The following is a 12,166-nucleotide window of genomic DNA, read 5'->3' as shown; positions in this document are numbered from 1 at the left end:
CTGGTTTAAGTCTCAACCCTACTGAAGGAACAGTGGAATGCTACAGGGTGCTGTGAAATCTGCCAGGAAACCACCAGAGAAGAAGGAATCATTCATCGCCTTAAAAATAAACAGATAGTTTCTAGTTTACAAAAACAAGTTCAAAGTATTTCAACCAAGCATTGAAGAGTCACTGGAGCTCAGCATAAGCTACGGGGTGGTGTCCACAGTTGGCCATTTAGTAAGTACTGGCATTCACCTAGCTCCTTCAGTTTACAAAGCACCACTACGAAGTAGCTCAGCTCATTTCCATAGTGAAATGTATGACAGATGGGAAAACGACACACTCAGGTTAGGTGACCACTATCATGCCACCAGCAAGTGACTCAGACAGCATGTCAGTCTATCCAGTGGGTGAGCAACCCAAGTAGTCAACTGATTAACCTGACTCAGGTTCTTTGGTTGCAAAGGGTTGTGATTGTATCAGGGCTCCACAACAACAAAATAAAATACAAATTCCCAGGAGCCTTCCTTGGAGCTTGTGCGTATTCAGAAGGCTGAGAAGGGCCTAGGAATATCCACTATTTAACAAAAGATCTGGGTAATTTACAATCTGGCAAGCATGGGACACCATGGGCCAGATATACTCTGAGGTGATTTTAAACTCTAATACACACACACATATATTTTTTGGTGGTACTGGGGCTTGAACTCAGGGCCTCATGCTTGGTAGGTAGGTGCTCTATCACTTGAGCCACTCCATCAGTCCTAAACTCTAATAATTTTTAAAGGAAGTTCTCTCCCTAGTCTTTGGGCCAGCTAACCTCACTTGGAATAAAATGCCTAGTAGAAACCTGTCCTTCACAGAAACTGGAACTGATGAGATGGCTGGACACAGCTTTTTCTCGTGCAGGGAGGGCTGTCACAAGGTCAATGTCTAAATTTATGCTCTGAGAACTGGGAGTTATTTTCCCTAAGTTCCTGAAGAGCTTGTAAGTGAGCCCCAATAAGGAATGAATGAGAGGGGTTTAGGGGGAGACATAGAGGGAAGGGAAAACCTGAAGGAAGAAGTGTCAGGAGTCTTAAGGCACTTAACCCCTGTTATTTCTGAAGGGTTTTGTCAACTGGTTGCTGAATGCTACCAACAGCTGCTTCCAGGAACCTAGGCAATCCTGCCTTACAGACCACATCATCACAGCTGAGACTTTGAGGTGGAAGGTAGAAGTCCCCAGATCTAAGTTAATGAATATATGGTGACCAAATTCTACCTCTACATTTCCAGGGAAACTCAGAGTAAGTGGATGTCTTATTCTAATACTCTTAGAGATGAGAACTGAATGAATGAAAACAAGAAGGTTCTAGGTACTAACTGGAAAAGCTCAACCCAAGGAACAGCTTTGAGGTGAGTCTGCATTTGGACCAAGACTTCATTCCCCTGCTTGTCTGAAAAGTTCTTCAAGGCAGGAAAGCATAAAAAGCATTGCTGTGCCACCCATAAGTATCAACACTGTCCCTTTCACTGGCACCACGTGACAAAGCACAAAAGGATAGTCGAGTCACAGTTTAGTTTCTATAAAAAGGCACTTAAGACAGCAATCTTTCAGAATCATGACTATCATACAATACAAATTTAATCTCAAGCAATATGCCTATTGTTAAGTTTTTTTTTTATTTTTCAAATTGAGAACTGAGGGGAAAAAAATCAATGTGGACAAAATTTTGTAACAAAAAGCAAGTGAGCCATCTTGAGGCAGTGAGAGGGTCAGAGAATGGCAAGGAAGTCACAGAGCTACTCATCTGTGTGACACCTCTGCCATGCCTGTCCCAACTCTCCCACCAACGAGATAGATCTTGCTGATGTTCTTTTTATTTGATCAGGGAAATAGCTAAAGCATTCTGTAAGGCCTCATCTTAGCTCTGGGAGCTCACTGCAATTTTGAGCCCTTCTGGAAAACAGAGCAACAGTTAAGTAAGCTGAGAGTTGTGACACAGAAACAAACACTGACTAGGAAGATTTGCTCCCTCAGTCTCTCTCAGGCCCACCTTCCCAGCACTGCTCCCCGCTGTGCCCCAGGATCTGACACAAACCGGAGAACACATAAAGACACCACTCTCACTGCTGTTCCTTTTTTTGTTGGCGTATCAGTCTGCATCAGATGCCTTTATATAACCTTACTGTTCTAAGGATATCATTTAAATGTGTCTTGGCTGATGAAACTCAGTTTTCTCTTAAACCAAATTCAACCAAGGTTGACTTCAACTAGTATCGATTTTCCCTGTGCTAAGAAGAGCCAATGAACTGTAATTTTCTTCTTTTATTAGACAGAAAGTTACTTTGAAATAAAAGATCAATTTGCAAAAATAGCAATATACTGTTGATCACTGGTGGCTCACGCCTGTAATCCTAGCTACTTAGAAGGCAGCGATCAGGAGGATTGCAGATCAAAGCCAGCCCTGGCAAACAGTGTGGGAGACCCTATTTCAAAACAAACCATCCTGGGAAAAAAAAAAAAAGGGCTGGTGGTGTGGATTAAGGTGTAGGCCCTGAGTTAAAGCCCCAGTACTACAAAAAAAAATAGCAATATACTATATGTATTACAAGATAAATAAACATAAGTATGCTAAATTTGGTATTATTTATTACCTGATTTGTGCTAATATCCAAATTGTAAAGATTTTTTTTTTTTTTTTTTTGGATCTCTGCTTTTTGCTTTCAGTAAGACATGTTGTGGTGACAGTATTTTGGTCATGAAGGAAAAACACAACCAACAAAGTGTTTTGCCAAGAGATGTAATCTGAAAGTTGCATCCCAACCTCACGCGGCTCACTGGGTGCAGAGCACTACACGTTTGTAGGTAATCACCGGGTTAGTGAGAATTGAGAACAGGATCAACATTGCATTCTGCTTCTGATGTCACAGTCATTACTTCTAACAAGTCTGCAGGAGGAGAGTCAAACTGAAGATGAACAGGAAATGATGACACTAGATTTCTTTCCTAGCATTTATTAGGTCAAAGGGAAGAACACAGTTTATGTGGCTTTTAATCATCTAGTTTTAGAAAGAATTTTCAGGATCCCTGACTTTTCTAAAAACAGATGTTCTACCTGGTCTATGTTCCGGGAAAGTTCTACCAGAAACCCATCATCTGTGAGAAACAGCACCAGAAGACCAGACTCAAGCTTCACTCGGACTCTCATTTGTTAAAACATTCTTTGGACCTTGGGCACATGATTTTAGGCAACTGACAAAAGTTGGGGGGAAGCAAGGGGTAATGTGAATGTGGTGTCCTTTGAAATATCCAGATGATCTTATAAAAACACTATTTTTTTTGACACTTGGCATGTTGAGTAAGACAGTCTTTTGGCCTTAACGATAATCTAAAATGACCATGCTCGGCAATGTGTTTCTTAGCTAAAAAGGTATCTAGTTAAACAAATACCACCTGTTGACAGGGAGATGGCATGACCAATGGCCACAGTCTAATAACAGCACTACACAGCATGCGTGCCAGAGCAGGCCTGTATACCAGAGAACCTAGGTTCCCTTACACACTCCATCAGTGCAGTGTGATCTTGGGCAAGAAATCCAACCTGCCTAGGATTCAGTTTTTTCATCTGTGATATAATTAAAGTTGCTATGGGTATTAGAAAGATAATCCAAATGAAGTACAAGCATCTGTACTTCACACAACAAACACAGTAACTGTGTTTATTGAATATTATAATTGATGTTATTCCCCCTGTGTTTAACCAATTGTCAAGTGCAGTTACACCAGCCCTGCTGTTTCTCAAACTGTAGTTTGATGTGTGTGTCTCTCCAGCTTGGAGAGCATCACTGACAGCTCCTGAAAGAGCCCCTAGGCAACTGTATGCCTTTTACTAAAACACATCGCTCTATTTACCTCCTCCCCATTCTTTATTATCAAGTTTGTTCCCCTCATTTTTCCCACTGAAGTTTTTAAAAAAAATTTTTGGCAGTACTGGGGTTTGAACTCTGGGCCTCATGCTTGCTTGGCAGGCACTCTGCCACTTGAGCCACTCCACCAGTCCTTTTTTTTTTGTTGGGAATTTTCAAGATAGGGTCTTGAAAACTATTTGCCTAGGCTGATTTCAAACCATGATCCTACTGATCTCTGCCTTCTGAGTAGCTAGGATTATAGGTATGGTTGTAATCCTACCTGGTTGTAGTTAGGTTGGTTTGTTTTGTTTTGAACCCTGGGGCTATGTAGCCCAGGCTGGACTCAAACTTCCTGCTCAGCCTCCCAAGTACTAGGTTTACAGGTGTGTGCCACCAAATCTAGGTAGCTAGTTTTATTATTATTATTATTATTGTTTCATTTAATTTGTTTTAGAGATGTGATTTTGCTATGTTGCCCAGGATGGGCCTGAACTTAAGATCCCTCAGCTTCAACTTCAAGAGTAGCTGGGCTGATTAGGCATGAACAACAATGCCTGGCTTTCACCTTGAAGTAATTTAAAAATTAAATTTATCATTCAACTAATCGAGTTTAACGTGGAAAAAGTAAAAAAATAAAGATATACAAATAGAAAACACGCTTCAATACCATTACACAGTGATATTGCCTGATTTTTGATACTTTTTCCATGTGCATCTACATATACACATTAATGTGCATTTATTTCACAAAAAATAGAATTATTCTAAACAAACTAGATCACAGCTTCCATCTGAAAGTCAGTGTGTGTAGGTATGAGTATTTCTGCATTACTCTGTGTATGGAGACATCATTTAAAAAACATTCTCCTTTTACTTTACCCCATTGGTAGTTTTGCAGTATTCTAAACAAAGCTTGGCTGAACAGGTGCCCATTCAGTTCTCGCACAACTTTCCCATTTGCTTTCTTAGGAATAAAATGGCAGTGATAGGATTTCTGGGACAAAGATATGAACATAGGACATCTAACTGCAGAAAGCTAGTGTTTCCCACCAGAACCGGGTATTTTCATAATATGAAATTTTGCCAGTCTAATAAATGAATTATAGTCTCTTGTATTTATTTGATTGTTAAGTGAGGTTGCATAATTTTCATTTATTTATTAATCATTAGACTTCTTTTATGAAGTGCCTTTTCACATTCTTTAGTACGTTATTTTAGTTAAAATGTTATTTTAAAAACAATGACTCTGACTGTCAGAGTGTTTTCAGTGTGGGGTCTGGGGCCCTCGAGACATTGTCAGAGGATTTTTTGATGTCCACCTGGTTTTCAAAATAGCACTGAGACAGAATTTGCCTTTTCTACTATCATTCATTCATGAGTATACAGAATGTCCAGAGGCTTCACGGTATGTGAAAGCCACAGGCTAAGTGTAGAAGCAGTCTTCATTTTTTTTTTAAATAAATCAACGAATCCATATTTAATTTTTCTCAGTTATATTTTTGAATGTGGTAAGTACAGACAGAACTGACTCATTTAAATAAAAGTTCAGTGGTTTTTAAGACTGTAATGGAGTCCTGAGACCAAAATGTTTGAGAAGTACTGATCTATCATACAGGAGGAAGAAAAGCTGTAACAGCGTGTCATTTCTCCTGGAAACTTATTTATGATGTATTGTTTTAGGCCATATGAATTAGGCTTTAAATTTTTATACAGAAAATTTACCAATTTTACCTTGTTTGGTTTTGTTGGTATCCTTTAAAAAGCTCCCTATGTCAAGCATATTAATGCTAGTATTAAAATCCTACTAATCCTTTGGTTAACAGCTCAAATAGCATTTCCTCTACAAATCCCTTTATTACATCTCCAGACTAGATCAGATTTCATGGTTTATGCTCTCAGATATCCATTTTTCTGTAACTGAACAGTTACTTGTAACATTGGACATTCCCACTGGAGAGCACCGTGTGCCTGGGGACAGTTGTGCTCTTCTCTGTGACCCAGTACCTGGAGCAGCACCAGCCATTCGTGAAGCAGCAGCTCAAGGAATAGCTGAGTGAGTGAACAGAAGCAGTGCTTCTATCATGGAGAATACATTAACTAACACTTACCTTCTCTCGTACCATGTATTACTCCCACTGTGGTGTTTTCTTCCCTCCCTCTCTACATATTTACTGAGCATATTGAGGAAGTACTGTGTTCAAAGTACATTCCAGATGCTGGGGAAAATGGTGAAGAGAAAGTGTCTGCTCCTTCAACATTTCAGCCAGGGAGACACATTAAATAAGGAAGAAGCACAAAGCACACAGGTGGAATGTGCTGGCCTGGGGCAAGGGACATTCCCATGCAGATGTGCTAGCTCAGCGGACACCAGAATGTCCAATAGGAGTTGGGGTGGGGATGGGGTGCAGTTGGCACAGGATGGCTATACAGAGGACAGTGTACTTGCAGAGATCCTGAGTGCGGGAGAAATATGTCCCTATCCAGGGACTGAGAGCATAATGATGCCCTTAAGAAGAGGCTAGTGAGGCTGGAGTAGAGGGTCTTAAGTATTTCCATCTTGGGCTTAAGAGAAATTGGAACCCATATATGGATTTTAAAGTGGGGGAGATCTGATTAGATGTGCGTTGATCTGCTACTATAGGAAACATTACTTCCATGTTTTGTTTTGTTTATTTTAGCCCAGAAAAAAGTCCCTCATACCTAGACTTGTGCTCATTACATTCATTTTATACCCCTGAACAAAAAATATTAAATTAAATGGCCCTAAGTAGGTAGATTATATATAAGGTCCTTGTAAAACATCAATCTAACAGAAAGCACAAAGAAATGTGTAATAATAGGAGTAAACAGCTCCATGATTTTCAAAGTGCATGTAGTATTCATTTTATATCAGCAGAGGGCGTAACGTGTCACATTACCTTACCAGCCGCCATCAGGAGCCTGGATGAAGTTACTTCAAGTCTCTGCTGAGTCAGGGAAGGAATAATGTCACCTCCCAAACATGCCATTTATATTCCTGCATCATGTGACCTGGCTCAACTGTGTCATCCTGGGTTTACTTTCACCACTCATACAATTCTCTCCTTCCTAAGTTTGTTTTCTACTTAACAAGTTTTAATAGGATTTATAATGCCCAAAGTTTTATTTTAAAAGTGTTTTCATAGTCTCCCTACCCTCTGCACTACAGATAGAGCACTGTGCAAATTTCAGGGCTAACAGAATTTTTATTTCTTACTGGACAGAGGCCAAAGCTTCCAAACACAAAGTGTATACAGAGAAATGTCTGGAAGCCATCTTTTGTCTCAGAAGATTTTTCAATACTCTTTCCACCCACTAAGGCAGTAAGCTTGGAGAAACTCTCCCTTGCTTACATATGCAATACAGGACTTACCTAAATCTTTTTTTTAAATGTGGGGTTTTTTGTTTGTTTGTTTGTGTCTCTCCCCCCACCCCAAACTATGTTAGAAATCAGGACTGCCATCAAGGTGTGTCTGGTCCTATTCCCCACTGAGGCAACTGAGGCTAGTGAAGCATCTTGGAAGCCAGGGGCTGGGACTGTGCCTCAGGGCAACCCACCTCCACTCAGCCTTGTTGTGCAGGAATGAGTTACACTGGTCAGGAAGGTTCGTGTCATTCGACATGGACTCCAGAATTGAAATGATTTGCTTGAACGATGGCCGTTTCTGAGGAAGAGAAGAAAGGAATCAGTGGTGGACTCAAGAAGGGAGAAAATGTGGACACCCACAGCACAGGAATAACCTCAACTCATCACAACCAAAGAAAACATGGTACAATGTTCTCATTTAATTGTTTTACAAACATCAGATCACTCAGGTTTTGGGAACCACATTATTTATTTGCAATTAACTATTCATAAGAATAGACTTAGATGTAGTTTTTGTATCATGTGGCCTATAGTTGGGATAATTAGTACTTTTCTCTAGGTAAGGAGAGTACTAATCCTCTCTTTGAAGTATGATTAAGGACTCCTAAAAGGAAAAGGGTAAGTCACTAAAAACATGCCATGTAATAAAGCTGGCACAGATTTATTGGAAAGGCACACAGGTTGGACATGCTAGTATTCACTGTCAAGTTCTTCCAACTTTTGCAATGTCTGGTAAGACGCTGCAGAGAAAAACCTACTTATCAACCTACCAGAACTGATAAAAGTTCCTAAGTCAGTTGGTCAGAAACAAAAACAAACCAATTTTAAAGCCCTAACTTTATAGTTTTCAATGTTTACTTCACTTGAGAGCTAGCTGTGGTGCTGGGACACTGCAAGGTACTGTGTGGTAAAAACTGAAAGTGTGGTGATGAAGTGCATTTCTTTAGCAAGCACGAACCATACTAGTCATCTCTAGACTCTAGCCAAGGTTGAGACAAAAGATGAAAGCAAAAATGGAGAGAGATAACAAAAGGATGACGCACATTCTTTCTTCAGCATGCCTCGTAATTATTCCATTTCCCAACAAATTACAGTTACAGCAATTAGAACATGCATTTTAATTTAGGAGCATAAAAACAAGAAGGAGCAATGCTGAGGTGGCTTGCTCTCAGGAGCTTCTTACATGATGAAGAAAAGCAATTCTTTGCACTTCTTACAAATATAAAACTGGGATATTTATTGAGTTCTGTTATTATTGTTCTTTTTGAATAGCGGACACACTTGTGTGTGTGAGTGTGTGCACACAGAAGAGTGTGTGTGCATGTGTGTGTCTGTTTAAAAAAAGAGCATAAGCAGTTTAATGTTACTGGTGAACAAAGAGAAAAAATGCCTTAAGTAGGAAACTTGAAAGTACTCTGTTCTTACACTTTGTTCCCATATTAATTTCTTCCATCATGTGTCAGTTTTTAAAAGAAAAAAATTTTTAATTGTTTGCACAAGAACTAATTACATAACAAATACAGGATTTTCCTTTTGCAAGGAAAAGCAGTGGGAGGAGCTAGTGAATTTTTAAAGAATATTTTCCCTACATTAATCATTCTTGAAATAAAGTGAAACTCTTTTGTAACTGGATGACAAACATCCCTAGAAAATTCTTAATTTTATAGTTAGAATGAAAATTTAAAAAGCAGCAAAGCTGGGCACAGCAGTGCTTGCCTATAGTTTGGCTACTTGGGAGGTTGAGGCAGGAGGACTACTGGAGCCCAGGAGCTCAAGGCCAGCCCATGCAACACAGAAAATCCCTGGCCTCCAACTCCCAGGCAACAACAGTGTGGAATTTTACAGTAATATTTTTAAGTATTATGGTTACAGAGAACAACACTTGGTCTAGGATCTTATAGACATTCTTCTGAGGGGGCTTAGGATCCTTTAGATATTATATAGAGATTGCTTATTTTGAAAAATCACGACTAAGACCATTTATTAAGCATCTACACATTCTATTTCTTTATTTGTCACCTCCATTTAATACATACGACAACTGGTTCAGAAAAGGATAAACTGTTGTTCATCATGATATGGGAAGCTAGTTATAGAATCTGGGGTTATGGTTTTAAACCTTTCACAGCTTTTATCATAGAAAGGGAAGATACTATTTCCTATCAAACTCATGGCTCTACTATTCTTTTTCCTTATTTAGAAATGTCATTTTAAGATTTAAGCCAATACCTTTCCTTTCTTCCTTATTTTTTTAATAAAGTATTTTGAGTAACCAGTATAAACCAGTAGAATGACCTGACATTTACCTAATACCAACTTAACTTCCTCACTCCAAAGGAACACTGGGCCTATAGGTGGGCTAAATATTTTAACCTAAAGTCTACAGACTGAAAAAAAAAATAGCATACTTTAACCAAGTATTGCCCTCCGAATGTGCGTATGACTGACACCAATCTCTGGTTGAATTGCTACGTATTTCTGTCCAAAGAACTAAAATGTGCATCTTAGGAAATTTACTATGGTCTGGCTTCTACAGGCAACAATAAATGGGGCATCTACTTTTTAATGATGCAAAGTGCTACAGGGAAATGCACACAGGAGCTGGCTAGTCCCTCACAGAGTCTGCAATCCATTCACTAGGAAAAAGTATTAAAGAAATAACACGGTACAAGGTAGGGCAGTAGCCCAGACTGTGGTTTGGAAAAGGACTGTAAGTCTGGCCTGGGGCCAGCAGAGTAATGCGGGAAGTTTCGATGAAATATCCAGGGAGAAAGACAAGAAGGAAGAGAACGTGTTCAGAGAATGAGGGTGGAAAGGGTGCGTCTGGAAGATGAGTCACGAGAGGGTGGGAACAGGAGTTGAAGCCAGCTGTACGGTCACATACAATACAGGGCATGCAGGAGCTTCACCAGAATAAAGAGATACTAGTTTAAGACACAAAACTCAATTTGAAACCTTCTTTATACTTCACTTAGCTGGAACACAAGATTCTTTTGGTCCTAAAGAAAAGTCCACTCGTTACTTGTTAATGAAATGATAACATCTTAGCTTTAACACTGGGCCTAATCTTCTGGGAGATGTTTATACTATCATTGAGTCAGTGTACCATTAATATACATTCTTAGAATTTTAATTAATATAGTACCCAATTTCTAATTAAGATATTAAAAACTTGCTTTGCATTCTGAAATATAATTAGAACTATAGAGATCTAGTTGCATTAATCTAACTTAATGCAAATAATTTCAGGAAAAAATTCTACTTAATTATCAGAAAGAAAAATCCTACCAAAATCACTGTATGTGTTACAATGGACATAAAACTGGTAGGAGTGGGAAAAGTATGAAATACTTTAAAACAAGTTTGCAAATATCTGCTTATAGTTTATACTGGATTAGTTGCAAGGTATACATTTCTCCTAATGCTTACAAATCTTCACACTGCAAATTATGCACTGAAAATAATAGGACCTACTCAAGGGTAGGGCAGATCATTCAGAACACATGCAACTTTGTCAAAGAGTACTACTAAAAATAGTAACAGCCCTAAGTGAAAATACTGACATAGTTTCAAAACATGTTACATTCTTTAAGTACTGTATGTACTTGAGCCCACAGGATTTGAAAAAAGGCTAAGAAAGTTGGAAGAGTAGGAACAAAAGCAGCTGTAGGTCAGCAGGGCAGAGGCAGAAAGCCCATGGCTGGGGGACACAGCAGGATGTGTGGGGTGGAGGGGTTGCATATTGGCCCTCACCCACATGAAATCTGCACTATGCTAGCACAGTCCACATACCCACTACCTGTTCCTCAGTTAGTCCCTGTAAGCAAGCGTGTTGTAGAAGAACAGGTGATATGTGGTCATCGCTCATTCTTCTTGGGGTCAAACTGGAGCTAGGTGTAAATTAAGGAAGAATTCCATGTTTTTAGCCTTTTTATTGTAGGCCTCTATTTCAAAGGTTAGTGGTAATACTTCCCTTTCCAAGAAAAACTGGACAAATCTGAACTATAAATTTTCATCCCTTTTTGGAGTGTAATTGCTCTTTTATATCCTAATGTTTGAGGTGAGAGCCTTTTTTATTTTTTAATTTTCTATTATGGAAAATTCCAAATATACACAAAAGTAGAGAGAACAATATAATGGACCTCCATATCTATCACTGAGCTTCAAAAGTTAGCATGGTCAGTCCTGCTTAATTGATACTGTCATCCATTTTCCTTCACCTTAACTGAAGCAAACCCAAGACTAGCCTATCATTTTATCTGTAAATATTTCTGTATGTTTTTGAGAACTTTTTAAAATGATCTTTTCTTTGCAGGGAAAGGAAGTGGGCTATTCATGTTCAGATGTGATAACCACACAAAGCCTATTTTGGAATTTTTCCAACTCTATTGTGATAGCTTAAAAAGATCCCAGGAACTGGACAGGGAGCACACACCAAGATTCTGTAGAAGTACTACATTTGCCTGCTCCGTGGTTAGAAAGGCAATAGAGAGTAGAGGTTAAGAGCAGGGAGTCATGTCAGATGACTTGGGTTCATGTCCAGCCCCACCATGTCCTAACTGTTTGGGCTTGACTCATTACTCAACCTTTGTAAGCCTTCACCTGTAAGATGAGAGAATAGCAGTACCTGTCTCAAAGAGACTAAGGAATAAATGAAGTAACACACATAAAATGCTTAGAAAAGTGCCTGGCATGGAAGTACCATGAGTTTACCATTTTTTAGAACATAAAAGGTTGATGAAGATTAAAACCAAAAGAACCAAATTATTTTTCCAGAGTCACCAATGCTAAAGAGTGAGTAAAAGAGGAGTTAATGCTGAGTCTCTAGAGGTGGAGATAAACAGTTGCCAACAGAGGGCCTTTCACAGTCAGCCTGAGGCCCACAGGAAGAGCAGTCCAGCTTT

The 12,166-nt window shown here is 39.2% G+C and overlaps 1 protein-coding gene across 5 annotated transcripts in view; it reads right to left on the bottom strand.

The window, feature by feature from the left end:
• The window catches only part of Map3k20 (mitogen-activated protein kinase kinase kinase 20), a 163,434-nt gene that overhangs the window by 50,134 nt on the left and 101,134 nt on the right, over positions 1–12,166 (bottom strand). For all 5 annotated transcript variants that reach the window (XM_074071120.1, XM_074071121.1, XM_020166058.2 and 2 more), the window contains exon 10: positions 7,454–7,560. In XM_074071120.1, the coding sequence (XP_073927221.1) occupies positions 7,454–7,560 (107 nt within the window). The remainder of the gene's footprint in view (positions 1–7,453; positions 7,561–12,166) is intronic.

Source organism: Castor canadensis, chromosome 4, assembly GCF_047511655.1.
Source record: "Castor canadensis chromosome 4, mCasCan1.hap1v2, whole genome shotgun sequence".
Lineage (NCBI taxonomy): Eukaryota > Metazoa > Chordata > Mammalia > Rodentia > Castoridae > Castor > Castor canadensis.
Note: the sequence above shows the minus strand (reverse complement) of the source record. Positions and strands in the feature narration are given on the sequence as shown.